Consider the following 17260-nt stretch of genomic DNA (forward strand, 5'->3'; position numbering starts at 1 on the left):
AAAAGAGATTTCCAGGTCTTTCAAGTTTTGAGTCTCTGTCTTCAAACACCTTCAAAGGGTCCCCATTTTGGGTGCAAGCAGCGCTTTCTCTCTAAAGGTAACCTTAATCTGGATACTAAACCCACTTGTTCTTAGCTTGCATCCCTAATATAAAGTCTGCATCTCTGGCAATACCTCAAGAGTTTGTAAAACTACTTAAAAAAGAAGTCTTAATTTCTATTTTTGTTTACAGAGACCTATTGCACTCGTTCTTGGAAAAGCACAGTTGCTTGCAGCGTGTTACAAAGATTTCATGTTGCTGAGTTCTTAACAATCACTCCAAGACAAACTTTTGCAGCCAGGTAAAAGTACATCTGGAGGAGAGAGTTGTCCTGAACCACGCGAAATTCTCAGAACCAGCAAACGAAGTGGCCCATCCGCTGACCACCCATCGCAGCTCAGACCAGCACAGTCCAACCACCCATACGCTGGGAAATCACCTGCTACTCAGGCTGAAGTGACACATTCGCAAGCTTCCTTGATTCAATGGTTTTATTTTTCTTAAGAATATTTCCAGAGGACAGAGAGACACAAATATTTCACAGGTCTTGATATTCAGCTCTTTCTCCAATCCTTTAAGAGAGAAAAAAAAAACAACCCACAAATTGAACCTTACTATTAATTACCACCAACGCTCTCAGCTCTGGCCAGGAGACTGTCCCTGCCCCAAAGAGCTTCCATTCTAGGAGACAGTAATACAAAGATGGGGTTCCCAGGGACAACAAGGAGGAAGGTGACACAGTTTGTCATGCTGCTGGTGCCATACATGGGGACTGGGACATCTTTTTGTGCTGGCAGTCAGTACACAGACACTGAACAGAGCACACGTTGCATACAACAGAACATGTTCTCTCTGCAGGTGTTTGGAAGGGAGAAGGTAAAGAAGCTCTCAAGAAAGTTTTCAAGGCAGTCCTGTGACAAGGAAGGCATTTGTTCTATGTAGAAATTTTTGCCTATTTACATACTTTTCTTCTTAAAAAAAGAAAATAAAATTATAGTTAACATGCCAAAACCACATTCATCAAATCAGTTGCCTTACAAAAATAAAACCTTCAAACAATGTGTTTTTAAAATAAATATCAAAAGGGTTGGAAAAAATAAACACAGATATCCAAGCTATCATGTTAAAACACAAAAAGGTACAGTTCCTTACTGAAAAGTAGCCATGGAGTCCCAATTAATGCAGCAACTGTTCAGAGCATCCTTCTCTTACAGTAATACATGAAGAAGAGTCCCAAGCAGCAAAGAACAGATTCTTCCTAAAAGAAATATATAGGACTGTGTTCCTTATAGGAAAGTACAGAACATTTTCATCTTTACTGAATGATAGAGGCTAAAAACCAGTGTTCCATGATATACCCCTGCTGAAGTTTTCTGGTATTTCCAAGCAGTGGGAGGCTAACATCTTTTCTCTTGTCAGGAAAAAAAAAAATAGAAAGAAAATTAAAGTCCCATCTGTGAATTTGACTGTGAACATACATGTATAATGCCCTGATGGAGCAAAAAATTAATCCTTCATTAAAATACTGAGCTACTCTTCCTCCCCCTCCCCAAACAGCAGCTCTCATGTACGGAAACAAGACATTTTGATGTCCTACAGAAGGGCTGTCACAGCACAGGGAGCCAGGGGCAGCTCGGCCTCAGGCTGGAGATTTCACTGCTTGGGAGCACAAGCTGCACCAGTTTGGGATGGTCCAACATGAAATCAGTGTTTCCACGGCAGCCCCTCGCATCTCGAGGGCGAGCGCATTGCCCTGAGCTCCCGCTGGCAGGAGTCAGTCTCAGTTTGGCCGGTAGTAGTCACAGTGCTCTGGGTAATAGGAGGCAGGGTACCCTGTTCCCCACTCTCATAAGGCAGCCGTACCACTAGAAAACCAGTTCCCTTCTTGAAGGTTTCAGTTTTTTGTGGTCCTGTGTGTCCTCTTACTTTTTACATTGTTTTTCTACCTATTTAAAAGGAGCGACATGCCCAGATTAACAACAGTGGTCAAGTAGGCAAAGAAGAAAACGTCCACAATGCAAGCTCTACATAGGTTTACAGTGTACTGGTCATGCATAAACCCCTACAGATCCTGGCAGGCATTTAAACATTTAAGTAGATGTAAGATCAAATCGCTAATGAACTGACTGCTGAATGGACTGTAGCCAGCTTGAAATCACTGGTAGGTTCTGCATCTGATGTCACAAGACTTAAGTCACGTCGAATCAGTGGTCATCTACTTTAGCCCTTTTTGCTTTCAAGGAAAGGTGCTGCAAGAAAAGAAAAGAAAAGAAAAATTGCTTAACGTATACACAATTAGAAAAGGGTTCAACTAGAATGCTTTCAGTCTTTAATCCCAAATTAAATAAAATCTTATACAAAGACCATCCTTCCCAAGCTGCAAAGCTTTACTCAATGGGAACATTGCTAACTTTTAAAGGTTTTATAAAGACACCCAAGCTTGCGGCTGATAAGGATAACTGACTGAACTGGAAAAGATAATTTTCCTCAAAACCAGCACTGTCCTCCAGAGCTTCGCTTTATTTTAGGATGAAAGCAATGCTTACATCATGCTGCAAACTGAGTTCTTTCTAATCAAAAGGATGGCAATGGTAAAAATTAGGTTCTGATGTAATTTCATAGAATATCTACAACAGTAGTAGTACTACCTTGAAAACCACGTTCTCTCAGGCAGGCAGGCAGTACTATTCTAGACAAACCTCCTTCACTTACAAAAAGAAACTCAGGTTATGCCTGAACGAGTCATTGAGTCACATTCCCCAACACCACCTACCTAAAGGAAAACCTCACCCCAAAATTGAGTCTGTGGAGAGGTCCTATCATAATGGGATGTTATATTGTGTAGAGGATGTTACAGCATGTAAATATGTGAGTCAAAAGGACTAATTATTCCAGGAGAAGATTTGATACAACTGAAACATTGGCTCATCTCCTTCCTACACCATGCTTGCAGAATGTCTAAGAGTAGCTAAAGACTCAGGGTTCTGCCCTGCAGGGGTTATTACTGCCTTTGTCAAATGCGTTATAGAAAAAGAGGCAGAAGATACTCAGCTACTAAGATGGTAAGTGTCTGGATAACAGATAAATTATCCAAGCTTTACATTAAAAAAACAAGCCTCTCAAGTCAATTACACGGACAGGCACCGATGGTGCTGTGCCCTGTAACCACAGCTGTATGTCCTCAGGAGCTCCAAGCACCACACTGTTGTGTTTTTTTTTCCCAAAAACCCCAGGAAGTGAAAGAAAACAAAAATCAGATTCTCAGAAAAGTCAAATAGTGTAGCAGATGTATAAATCAGAAAACTGACATTTTTGCAACACGGCTGCTCATATGCACGAACAGATCTCGTTTTGCATAGGTCTGATATGCAAGTGTGCTTTTTCACTCAGTGTTTTGGAAATTCTTCACTAATTTAGGATATAAAGCTCAGTAGCCATTGATTTCCCACGGGAAATTCACATGAGAGATCAACCAGGCAATCTTGCCTGTACAGTATCTACATGCAGTGTGGTATCAACAGCTCCAGCATAACTAACATTTAGGTCATATTTAATACCAATCCAGTTCTCAGAATGACCAGTAAATCTAGATCAATGGATTCACATGGGTAGAGTTGATAAAGGATAGTGACAACTATTAAAAGATACTTGTAAAGAAAATATGTGTATAACACACACAACACTTTGCAATAAAGGTTTGCACAAATAGCAACTGTTCTTTGCCATTTCAAGTTTGAAAAGATCAGAGCTGAATTTTTGCAGTAAACATAATTAATGCTCAAAAAAAGGCTCAAGATTTGCACAAACATTCGCAAAGCATGCAAAGACTCCTCTAAAATCATTTTCAAGCAAAGTATGACCACTGCCTACCTATAATACTGTTCAGAAAATTGCTACCAAGTGCCTGTATTTAAGTGTAAAATGGTCAAAAGCTTCATTTACCAGAGTGATACACTAATTTGTAACTTTGAGATCAAGTCTGTTGGCTGGATAATAGTGAAAAAGCTTGCAGGCATCAATTTATTATCCTATTTCCTTATATTAACCACTACAATGAACAAAACCAAATTAATTCTTGTACCATTAAACAGACAACAAGAAAACATAAACACTTAAAAAGTTCAGATACAAGAGCTGTTAATACAGCAATGGTACCGTTTGGCCTTTATGCCGATTCCGTACCGTTCCTTGCTGGTAAAAATGAGGTGCCAGTTCCAGGAGCCAAGCAGATTCAACAGCAGTCACATCTCTCATGTAGTATTTAGCAGTCTGGATTACTTCATTGTAGACTACCCTAGGAGAAAGGGGAAAAAAACAGTGTTTGCTATAAAGCAATGAGGGAGAGAGATGATTAACAGCGTATTTAGAGTTTCACATACATGCTGCCAGAGTCAGTATTTACAGAGTGACAAGAGAGTCTTTAAGTTATAATACAGCCTCTTACCTCTTTCCCTCTGGATATTTAGAGTCCTCTACATTAAGACAACCTTTTGTCTGCCATTAAAAACACTTTCATGTATTACCAGGACATATGGACGCAAGGTATATACCAGAAAGAATATTTTTTATAATGGGGCCAAGGGGGACTCAGAACAGATGCTTTCAAAGACAGAATATTAGTTAGTCTGTGATATCATGAGGAAGGATGTGAAAAGCACCAAAATCCTGGACCCATATATCAAGTAGGGCACAAATCACAGCATGGCTACCCCTGGTGCCTGTCTGCAGACAAGCAAGATATGGTTCAGAGGAAGAAATCAGCTTTAGCTACTGCCAGAACATCTCCTGGTAAGAGATTTAGAAACAACCAGCCACACCAGAGTGGGCAACCTATTTCTGAACTCGCCCTTCAGTAGGGTAAGTCATTTTCACCAAGGAAGCACAAACCCACGCACTGAAGGGTTAGTCACCAAAACCGTGAGTAGTTATCTGCCTTCTACACACAGAACAGCTGCAAAACCACAAGGTTTGTGGTCTCTCATTAATTGGTATTTTGCTCTCAAAAAGCAGAGTCCAAAATTCTCTTCTCTGCCAAATGCAGCCCAAGACATATCAACTACTCCAACTAAAGAGAAATCTGAGGAGAACAAAGAAGCATAAGAACACATTTTATATACACCTGTATTAGACAGGGAATCGAAGCCCTCAATATAGGATGGGTGCCCAGGCAGCAGTAGCACTGGAACTAGGGCTGCTGCATAAGTTAAATTCCTGTCTTATAGGATGCCATGAGCCAGCAGCATCATTAGGCTGGTGGTGGCAATACCACGTGGCCCCAGCTCTGTGCCTGTTCGGCAACATAGGGGTCCAAAAAGAGATTTAAGCCCAGAATCAGTGTTCCCAAATGCTCCAGCAATACTGCTGCCACCAGCAGCAAACAAGGCTGTGAAGCAAAGAGCAGACTTAGAGTTTTGCCAGTTAAGCCTTCCAGCTGGCTGTCTACGGTTCTGCTCTTCTGCGTGTCTCAAAGTGCCCAAGGCTGGGATGGAAGTTCCACACTGAGGGCTCACCGTCTAAAAGCTGAGCCCTGGAAGACGTGTGCTGGAGTGAAGAATTCTTCCAGTGCTCTCCTACCACTAACCTTTCTTTCCAGATTAATTTCTTCTCAATTTGTTCTTCTTACTGACTGTCACTCTCACTTAACCCAACCTCTTTCAGGAGTTTGTAACCTAGAAAATTTCAGAAGTAAATCTGCAAAGTATCCTTTTTTCCTATTTGAACAAATTGTGGTTTATTTTTAATAGCAGTGACAGGAGGTTAAAAACCTGGCAAAACAGCAGTGAACGAGGCTGGTTTCGGTGGCAAAAATTACTTTAGCCACACTCTGTTCAACTCAGCCCTGAAGAATAAGTAGAGTTAAGATCAAGTCAGTTGGATTCATTTTTATTTTGTGAGGCAAGGTAATCAGTGGCTAAGTTCCCATCAGTTACACTTCTGCAAACTCTACACAACAGGTATAGGAGCCAAATTTAAAGATAACAGATGACAGAGGCCAAATTTATCCTTCAAAGTCTCAGCAACAGGGAAAGAAAGACAAGAGTCCAAATACTTCAGGCTGATCATGCTGCCCTGGTAGTGAGAAACACATTTCTAATTGTTATCTGAGCATCTTTGACACACAAATGGAACTGTAATATCCCAGCTAATAGGAAAGTACAACCACTTCTTTCCCCAATCTGCTAGGCAACCATAACTTCTCTCAACCTTTTTGCATCATGCATTTGACATGTCTGTTTTGACTCCTAGCAAGCCATTTGCAGTTACTGAAGCACCTATTTGACAGATATTTACTTAACAGGATTAATAAAAGCAAATTAATCCTAGTTCCATCCAGGTACAGAGACCACTCGGAGAGCAATTTGCAGTGTGAGTTATGGTGCCTATTATAAAAGGGTCACCTGACTGTGCTTTCCACCTTTTGCAGGTTATTTGCAGTTAAACATCACTCTATTTCCCTGATTTGTTTGGATTTGCCTAGAAGTAGTTGCAAAGGAAACACCGATCAAGTTCTCTCTGTGTGAACCATGACCTTCTACATTTATTCCTCCACTGATGGAGAAAAGTCATTCATGAAAATGTCTGGATGCCGAGCATGTCTTATAAAGATACAAAGCCAGTGAAAGCAGCTTTAACTTACCAGCGAGGAGGTTTCTCCGCATAGAGCACCGAAGTGGGGTGGATATGAAGTTCATGGTCATCACGGATAGTCCTTGAAAGCAAGATACTATTTCAGACTGTGCATCTATTTATTGCTTAACATTTGGTTCCTTTCATCCCCAGTAAGAAGATTTAATAAAAGGCAACAATGAAAGAGCTGGAGCAAATTAAAAACATTTGCATTTAATGAACAGGCTTTCAGATGAAACCAGGCTTAAATCTCGGCCAAAGGAAGAAATGATAATTTAATGTCCTAAAAGAGTTCTATCTACATTAAATGGCAAAGTAGCGTTTCAGGCTATTGCTCAGCACACTGGGAGTGCTACAACGGAGCACTGCACTTGCTTGTATTAACACAAGCCAATTACTATCAGTAACAGCTTCCCATTATCAATAACTCTATTTATATTTGCCAAAAAGAAGAGATAAACATCGAAGCGGTTTGAAGATACAAAACTTCAAATATTTAGTAAATCAACCACTGTGTGTTTCCTTTTGCAAATGTCTAAAGAAGCGCCTGTTTGTTCATTATACTTAATGTATCCAGTCAAAGGAGCTTTTAAAGCAAGCAACATTTATAATGAAGAGATATATATATTTACCTGTAAGCTCCGGTAGAGTGGAATTTAGCTGCGTTAGCAAAGAATCCAGAAACTATGCATCTCAAAACGGGATCTGGATCACCTGAAGAAGAGATTTCTTTATATCAAATGAGTCAATGGAATGGCAAAAATCCCTAAAATACCATTTAATCATCTCAAACAACTTTTCACAGTGCATCAGGCTTTGATAGCAAAGGCTTGAAGGCAGACAAACCCTGCAATCTCTTTTGACTTCAATTTCACAGCAAATCAAAATTACTATGTAAAAAACTACTGTTGCCACTAGTTTCTCCACGAAAATGGTTTCATAGTCCTTACAGCAACCTTGTGTGGCAGCCAAGCAATGAAGTCTGATTTTTCAGAACAGTTGGAGACAAGTGCTGAGAACAAGTCGTGGCATCCATGAACACACAGCACTGCTGGAAATCAGATCCCAATGACTGTACAGAATCTTGAACATACTAGAAAAATTGCTTTTTGGAAAGTCAAAAGAGGGAATGGGATGATCTATTTATGACTCTTCTAGGAAATCTGTCCATTAAATATATAATCAGTGGTTATAATCTCTTGCTGGGAAATTTGCTGAAGACTGGACTGAACGTTAATTATAAAAATGGGCTAGAATGCTCTTCTGCAGCCATTTTTAGGAATAAAATTTGGTTTTAATTAACATTATTTTTAGGCCAGGGAGAAAACACTTCAAAGGCTACAAGAAAAGCAAGAAGCAAACTGACAATTCGGAGACTACCTTCAATATGTATTGGACAACAGGTTAAAAAAAAAAAAAATTCACCTTCACTGGACTTCTTTGGCACTTTGAAGCGGACGAGAAGCTTTTTAAGCTGCTCTCTTACAACAGAAGCTCTAACAAGCCCTTTGTAGTTCAGAAAGTGTTCCTGACACCACTGAGAGCTCTTGCTGTGCTGTACAGTGAGAAGAATAGAAAAAATTACAATGAGATACCATCACCAAAACAAAACCCAATCTCTTTTGGATCACATAGCCTTGTTCCTTGTTCTGTTTTTATTCTGTCTCCTACAACATATTTATTGTGGTTTTCCCTGAAAATTACCTGTTTATAGCAACTAACAAGGGTACGTAGCACCAATAACTACAAAACATGTTTCAAACAACTTCTAAATGGTAGTAGAACAAATGCTATGGGGTGTTTTCAAACAAATGTGCTTCATTTCTTTATATGTGGTGAAAGAGAATAGCATCGGTCGTTCCATTCTCACACACAAATGCATCGTATCCTAAACTAGTCTGTTTTCAATCTCAAAACGTAAACAACCTTTTTCTGTACAATTTTCACTGGTCTTCTCTACGTAAAGAACTCTTTCTCCAGAAGCCAGCACTTATGCCAAGAGCCTCTGCATTTGGCAGTTTCTAAGAGAATTATACAGATATAAAATTTAAAGGGCAAAATTTCAGTTGGTGTCTGACTGATTGCTTTGGGGCTGGGGAGAGGGAAGTCGTATTTAAACACTTGAGTGGCTGTACTGCTTCAACTCAACACTGTTGCAAATATATTATTACAGAAGTGCTTTATACCAGCAAAATATACTTCTTCCAAACAGATACAGCACTTCAAAACTGTTAAGTAAAACCTCAGCTTACAGAGAAGTATTAAGGTTGGTCTTAAACCTTAGGGTAAATAAGTAAGGTCAATGAAAAAGAGGATATGATCATCAATGAGGCAATTTCTTAAGAAAAGATGCAGTTTATAACCAGTTAAACTCATACATTGGAAGAAAAGATGAGAGAATATGAATTTCATTTGGAATTTGGATATGTTTCTCCTAGGCCCATTCCAAAATCCCAGTTTCCTTGAAAATACAGTTGTGTACCCATGCTGTATCCAAACCAAATCCTTTCTATTCCCTGTTCAGAAGAACTGCAGAAGGTCTGTGGCCAAACATGACCAGAATAACTTTTAAAGCAGAATTGTCACTTAATAGACTTGGTAAGTCCTCAGCTTTGAGGATGCTATACCCAGAGCTTACAGAATCAGAACTGAGGACCTCCAGTGTTTCCCATTCCTGCAGATCCACATACGCTTGAAGTGACTTACTTTGACAAAGGCTTCATAAACATTAAGCATAGTGAGATGATCACCTTCTTCCACAGCAAACTTTCTGTGTTGCCTGGCCTGGAGAAGAAGAAATATTTTTTTACAGGCAGACTGATTTTTTACAAAAATCATGTCCAATACACTCAGTTTCCATGACCTCTGTATTTTCCGGTAACTACTAAAATTCTTACCACATAGGGTAGTTTCTCTAGGCAACAGCGATATTTTCCTAGCCCACCTACATTCAGGAGCACTTCTAAAACTGAAATTAGAAAAATGAACTGAAAATAAACCCCCAGAATCCAGAGAGGGATGCATTAAAATTAGGCTCCTGCTACTACAAGAAATTGCTACAACCTAATGTTTTCTTTTCTCTTCCTCTTGAAAGGAAGTGGTGTTTGAGGAGGTTTGGGGTTTTTGGCAAACCCTTACACTGACCAATATTGGTTTATAACCTTTCGTGTTTCCAGCCCTCAGAAGGAAGCTTTTAACACTAGTAAAGGGCTCCAAGGTTCCCACCGTTACTCAGTTTCTTCTTTAACCCATAACCAAAAGGTACAGTTCAAGACCTTGCTTGATTTTCATACTGTCCCGGTTTGAAGTAAAACCGAACCAATTTTCTGTTTTGTAATTTTACATCTTAGCTAGGCCTCTTCTAACTGTCTGAAATTAATGGTATATTGTGGAGAAACCTGCTCGTTCTCAGAATGATAAGACCAATGTTTGTGCTCCATGCCAAGGAATGGTATGCAGGGAGGCCCTTGCTTAGACTTATTGCTATAACAACCAAGGTCAGCCCATTTTCATTATTTGCCCCTTAGAGGGTCAGAAAAGGAAAAAACATAGAGGGGTCACATCAGTGGGGAGGAGTGGACAGGACAGGTGACCCAAACCTGACCAACTGGGCTATTCCATCCCATCTGCCCCATGCTCAGTATAAAAGCTGAGGGATCAAAGGGTCAGCTCCCTTCCTGCGATGGCTGACGTCCAGAGAGGACTCTGTCTGTTCATCTGCCTTTGATCCCGATTCGTGTGTTCCCGACTCCAGAGCTGGAATCCAGTTCCCATCCGTCGCTGAGTCCAGTCTGGGACTTCCCCAGTGCCTGCCGGTGACATGACTGTCATCCTGGGAGCTTGATACGGTTTTGTATATATTGTATCTATTTCATTACTTTCTTCTTTATTTTTATTTTAATATTAATTCTTCATTAAAGTAGTTTAGTTCATTCTAAACTTCTAAATCTCCTTATCTCTTTCTCTTCCTCTCTCCTCTTTTGGGCGGGGGGGAGGGGGAGGAAAGGGCCATCTGTCAGTCTGGTTTTGGTAAATTCGGCCGAAACCACGACACATACAAACTTGCAGTCTGTAATAGGTATCAATAAAATACGTGGCAGAAATCCAGAAATGTGGAACTAACCAAAAAGAAAATGAGACATGACTGAACTTACAGCCTGAGTTTTTTGATTTGGAGGGATCACAAAAATGTTTTGGATCTGCATCATGGCAGCGATTGTCAAAATCTCCTGGGAGCAGCCAAAATTTCCTGAGGAGTAAGTGGACAAATTCAGTCAAGGAAATCCTCTTCCATTCAACTTACCCCCATATAGAATACAAAGAAAAAGTAGCAGAATGTATTTTTATAGTATATAAAACCAAAATACCTACATCCCTGGATTTTTTTAGTATAACAGTGAATGTTTTTAATGGAAAACTTAAAAGACAAATGTGTTACACTTATTAGTGTGTTAAAAGTATTAGACTTATTACTTATTAGAGAGGTCCATGAGTTTAAACAATTATTTTCACTAAATACCATACCAAGATGAAGCATAGTTTGTTTCAAGTTTAGCAAATGTCTAAAGCCACACTACAATTACAAGAGGCAGTGTCCACTACTCATCACAAGACTATGAAGAAAATCTGACTTTTCTTTTCCCCTACCTGATTCCAGAAGCATCTTTGCAAACATGGGATTCAAAGGAAATTCTGCTATTCTCATTCCAAGAGGCTCTGTTAAACGGCAGTGCATATCCAAACCTGCAGCATATTAATAAATGTAGCTGTGATACAGGCAAAAGTAGCACAGAAAGTCTTCTTTAATAATTTAATGTGTACTAAAGAGCAGAATTACAAGCTGAAGTATAGCAAGTGCACCTAAGAGTTGCTGAATGTATATTAAACTAAGATTAAAGGCACTCCTTAATCACAGAATCAATATCCATTTACTCTTCCGTGGCTCACCTATATATTTTTTTCTTTTTTCAAACATACGTGAACACACAAGTTTCTTCATTTTGACCAACTTCCATTGCTACTGCCAACAATTTAGAAAACCTGCAGTCAAAGCCAATGTAATGGTCAGGATGCCTATGAGCTGTTGGACTTATGCAGCTGCTTTTAAGGTATTTAGCAACATCTTTGTTCACGGGGATGGGAAGCAGGAAGAGTCCTGATGAGAATAAAAAAGGGCATAATTATGGAGCAGGCATAACTGTAGAAAGAGGAAGCACTGCTGGAGGGGTGGGGTAGGGTGTCATTCTTCTGAATACATCTGCTTAGGTCACAGAGAAAAATAATTTAACTTTAATATAATCTAAACTAGAGATGTAGAGCTGATGTAGATTCTCTACAGTTTAATCTGCCTCATGCATCAATAACTGGACCGACAGCCGTGTTCCAACTGTAGCCTTTTTACTGGAGATGGTCCCTTTGGAAGAGGACAAAGGGAATAAAAAAAAAATAAAAATACAGACACAGGAAACAGTGAGAAGAAAAGAGCTCGCTAATAACAGCAGCAAAGAGTGAGAATTGAAATAGAAAAGAAAACTGCAAGTAAACCAAGTTATATGAGGTGAGGAGGCAGAGCACAAGAGAAAAGCTACACAAGCAAGGGACTAACAAGAGCCCAAAATAAGACTCTGGGGCACTGTAGATTGCATGAATAACCACAGCAGAGTCGGCTGAGGAAACAAAACTGTGGCCCATGCTTTATATACACATATTATTTGTCAATCTGTGTGGTGGCAAGAAACCACAGTTGTACTTCAGCTGTGTTTCACAGAGAAAAGCAAAACCACAAATCAAGGAACGAGATCTCCTATAACTCATGTCAGCATATCTGAAACCACAGACACCTTTATCAAGGGTTTACTTTCCTTTATTATTTGATATGCTATCATCTCACTTACTACGACAACGTTGTAATTCACACACCACACCCCTATGCTGTTCAACAAAACCTAACATGCATGTCACAATGTCACAGGATTTTCCTCAAAAAAAGGTACAAAAGGCAGTTTATGTGAAATGATGAAGTAACATATTTAAACGCAAAGTCACCAAAACTGCAAAAATTAAGGTATGACAGCTTTCGTTTGACCACTGCAATCTGAGAAGTTTAAATGCTACCACAATTAATATATTAGAATACAGTCTTTCATCTACAGAAAGAAAACTGCGTTCCTAAGTAGGACAAAGGAGGAATTACCATCTTTTTAACTTTCTACAGGTGCATCAAGCCAAAATCCTTTGTCTTCTGATGATTCCTACAAATCTCGATGCAATTTTGCATAGAGATATAAATATAGCTTGGGCACAGATGTCTTTGTAGCAGTAAGCCTGAATATACTGGTTAGGAATAAGTAAAAGTTTCCTTGAAATAGTCTTAAAAGCAACCACTGTATCCATATATATATATATGAAATTGGAGATCTTAGAAAAAGGTACTGCAAAGATTTTTATTGAACATGCTCAGGAGAGATTATTCAAGTCCTGTGGCACTAAACAGTTTCAAGTAAGCCTGTCACATACTAGTGGTTGTAAGGGATTAAAACACTATTTTAAACTTTGGTAGAGTGGCTGTTTCTAAGAGGAGACAACTTACAAACAAACCTTCAACAAAATCTTGGATCTGAAATAAAGTTAAAAATAAAGCCACTTTTTACCTGCTTATTTACCTCCTGAATTATGCTTAAAAACAATAAACTTCAACTGACAACTCAGACTTTCAAAGGGGCTTCAAAGGAGAAGGCTGAGAAGAGATAGTCCTGATGTAATCAGTTTGTACCACTGTAAAAATAATCAGTCTAAAAACAGTGATGTGTTTATTCAACAGAACAATCTCGGCCTTAAGAGCGTCTCTGTTGGCACCGTAGGGTCCTGACCCCAAACTGCACATTTGCATGCTATTACGATGCCAATGATGAAATACATGTTCCTACTTGCATAAGAGAAATTTTATCCTTACTGCAGCAGCTTCACCTCTGCAACTTAGAGAAAATCTCCATAATAAACCACCTAAAACCTTAAACTTCAGCAAAAGCTGAAGAGCGAATCTGTATATCACACACACGCATACATGTTCTTTTCCATCCTAAACACCAACATCAGCGCTTCCCCGCTTTGCTACACAAGCTGGGCAGCCAAGAGAGAAACAGCTCGGTACTTCTCTGTGAAGACACCACAAGCATAACACTTTTGTCAAAACATCAACCAGCAAATCATTGAGTTTATTGACCTTTCCTCTCCCTTTCCCATAGGTGGTTTTGGCTGTGAATTCACCCTCGCAACAGGCTGCTGAGCCACTGAGAAGGTCCCTGTTCCAAGCTGGAGATGGGTGCCAAGTGCCTTAAGTGAAAATCCTCCTTTGCAAGATGGAAGTGAATCAGCAGAGAGCAAAATCATGGCCAGGAAAATAGTTACAGCTCCGTGAGAATAAAGAGAGCGCCACAAGTTACAACACAGCATTTGTAAGCGATGTAAAAACAGCCACAAACCTCTGGAAGCTTCCAGAGCTTACACAATCTCCTTTACACTACCCTTTTCCTCATTGTTTACATTACGGAGCAAATACTGTTAACTTTGAATTAACTACAAACACCAAGTTAAAGTCAAACAGAGTTTTGTTTTGATTACTTATTCTTGTGTCAAGTTTGTTTTAAGTTTGTTGCATTCAAAAAGATTAAATAGCTGTCAAAACCCCAACAATATAACAGTTCTTCCTATAAACAGAAGTAGACAGCGTACATTCCACTCACCACAACAAAAAGGAATTGAAACCTGTGTATAAAAATATTACTGAAGTGTGATTTGAGTGTTAGAGGCATCCAACAGCGGCACAAGGAATAAAATCAAAACAAACACATTTAGAAACAAAGAATATCTCAAGTTGGAAGGGACCCATAAGGATCACCAAGTTCAACTCCCTGCTCCTCACAGAACTACCTAATACTAAACCATCTGACTCAGCGTTGTTCAGACTCTACTGAATTTGAGAACAAGCTGCGATTAGTAATTCAGAGAACATAATAAAAAAAAAATATAATTCTGTTAAGTAGCTAAAGAGTGGAAAAGTACTTAGAATTATGCTCTCAGGGTCTGTTAGACCAGCTTTTTCTTCTTTTCATCAGAAGTTTGCGAGTACCTGTTCATTTGTCCATAACCAGTAAGTTCAGTACTAAACCCAGAGCAAACTCTCTTAGTGAGCTGCGTGTAAACGAGCTCCTCTGCATTTACAAGCAGGAAAAGCAGGCAGGCAGCATGGACACACGAACACTGAGTGTGAGAAATGGAGTTCCAATCCATCCAGGAGGAAGTGTGCTGCCTTTAGGAACGACTGGGGGTTCTTAGTGGTTGCATCATGGATTCACAGCTAATAAAATCAGAGCAGTTTGACTTTCTGCAGGTTTGAACTGTGTCTGAGCTGCAGGACCAACAACACGAAATTCAAGGTGCAGTCTGTCAGCCACAAGCCATACTACATTTGGAGACACAAACTAGAAGTCATTTTTAAAATTGTAATTAGATTAACTCTTAATAACTTTGGTCAGTCATACCTTCGCAATCGCATCAACGAGGTGGTCTTACAACTACCATGTGAGAGTTGCTTTGCTAAGCCATTGGGAAGCACACTTTTGGGTTTAATTCTAGCCTCCTGTGACTGGACTCTCCCAAATTCTATTTGGGATCAGTCTGATCTTGGAAGAGATGTCAAAACTTTACTTTCAACTTTTTCTGTTTATACTTGCAAGTGCTACATTTCCACCACTGGCACAGTAACACAAAATGAAATATCACCACATTAAGAGCTCAAGTATCTTACAATTTATCTAATCGGATGCAGGTAAATTTAGTGTCTGACTCATGTACTGGTCCAACTAGTGTCTGAACTCCATTTTGTATCTTCATACCGCTCTGTAAGGACTGAAGAAACACAAACAGGCCTGAGAGAATCAAGCCAACACCCTCCTCACTCAGAGCCCTGTTGCTAGCAAGGACAAATGGCTGGTTCCTCCCAAGAAGGTGAAAGGAAATACACAGAAGATACCTGTAAAATACATATTTGCCCAATCTAAACAGTTACATTCTAGTTGATACTCCATGCAATAGATTTCTAGCGTCTCCCAGAAAAGTGACTGCTGCCTTGTGCTTGCTTACTTGTCTGAAATAACCAGAGGAAAAGAAAGTAAATTCAGAGGAGACTGAGGTACGCTTTAAAAACACACCAACAAAAAGCTTCCACCAGTCACGGCTGCATTTTTTCTTTCTCAAAAGAAGTTTGGTTCTCAAAGCACGGTTCTCCAATGCAAGTTTGATTAATGTCCATCCAATCACCAAATCCAAATTAACGACTTTTCATAACTCCTGCAACATAGCTATAAGTAAAGCAAAGCAAAGCATAATATTCTCACCTCCTAAAGCATACAGCAGTTCTAAAGCTTGCACCATTGACTGTGCAGGAGGTGGCTGTGAAGAAGAAAAAAGTGTATTGTTTAAAGTCATCACCATAGAACACATGAGTTTTCACAAAAATTCTTAGATTGTCTTCTTTTGCAAAATGCTTAAGTTCTAACTACCTACCTTTCTACTTATGCAAAATGAGGAAAGAGCTCTCAGACTCTTCCTGTCACCCTTCCACTGACCACCAGTGCCACCAGACAAAGCCATCTCAACAGGCTCATCAACTCATCACTGCGATGCTCTCAAGACCCGAGCTGGAAAAGGCACATCTGCTTTGTCCAACAGCGATGCCAGGGGTGAGCAGAGAACCTACTTACCTTGCTCTTCTAATACTACCACATTGGCTTTTTACGTCAATGCAAGAGTAGCTAGAGACTTTACAGAGAGCAAATCTAAAAATTGGTACTGCTCTCTTTAATAAGACAGACAAGCACAGGTTTAGTTAGAATCATAGAATCGCCTAGGTTGGAAGAGACCCTTGGGATCATCGAGTCCAACCATCTACCCTACTCTACAAAGTTCTTCCCTATATCATATCCCCCAACACCACATCTAAACGTCTCTTAAACACATCCAGGGATGGTGACTCAACCACCTCCCTGGGCAGCCTATTCCAATGCCCAACCACTCTTTCTGTGAAAAATTCTTTCCTAATGTTCAGTCTAAAGCTACCCTGTTGGAGCTTGAAGCCATTCCCTCTCGTTCTGTCATTAATTACCTGTGAGAAGAGACCCGCACCAACCTCTCTACAGTGTCCTTTCAAGTAGTTGTAGAGAGTGATGAGGTCTCCCCTCAGCCTCCTCTTCCTCATACTAAACAGTCCCAGCTCCTTCAACCGCTCTTCATAAGATTTGTTTTCCAGGCCCTTCACCAGCTTCGTTGCCCTCCTCTGCACTCGCTCCAGCACCTCGATATCTCTCTTGTATTGAGGTGCCCAAAACTGGACACAATACTCGAGGTGTGGCCTCACCAGTGCTGAGTACAGGGGCACAATCACCTCCCTACTTCTGCTGGTCACGCTATTTCTAATACAAGCCAGGATGCCGTTGGCTTTCTTGGCCACCTGGGCACACTGCCGGCTCATATTCAGCTGCTTGTCAATTAGAACCCCCAGGTCTCTTTCTTCCAGGCAGCTTTCCAGCCACACTT

At 40.0% G+C, this 17260-nt stretch overlaps 1 protein-coding gene across 2 annotated transcripts in view; it reads right to left on the reverse strand.

Annotated features, from left to right (window-relative positions):
- Positions 1–519: 519 nt before the first annotated feature.
- DHX35 (DEAH-box helicase 35) overlaps positions 520–17260 on the reverse strand; it is a 32129-nt gene continuing 15388 nt past the window's right edge. For both annotated transcript variants that reach the window (XM_074157209.1, XM_074157208.1), the window contains 9 exons: positions 16063–16117; positions 11315–11410; positions 10822–10916; positions 9374–9451; positions 8093–8222; positions 7300–7381; positions 6678–6749; positions 4223–4334; positions 520–2289 (listed from right to left, as the gene is read on the reverse strand). In XM_074157209.1, the coding sequence (XP_074013310.1) occupies positions 2245–2289; positions 4223–4334; positions 6678–6749; positions 7300–7381; positions 8093–8222; positions 9374–9451; positions 10822–10916; positions 11315–11410; positions 16063–16117 (765 nt within the window). In that variant the 3' untranslated portion in view covers positions 520–2244. The remainder of the gene's footprint in view (positions 2290–4222; positions 4335–6677; positions 6750–7299; positions 7382–8092; positions 8223–9373; positions 9452–10821; positions 10917–11314; positions 11411–16062; positions 16118–17260) is intronic.

Source organism: Numenius arquata, chromosome 12, assembly GCF_964106895.1.
Source record: "Numenius arquata chromosome 12, bNumArq3.hap1.1, whole genome shotgun sequence".
In the NCBI taxonomy this organism is placed as follows: domain Eukaryota; kingdom Metazoa; phylum Chordata; class Aves; order Charadriiformes; family Scolopacidae; genus Numenius; species Numenius arquata.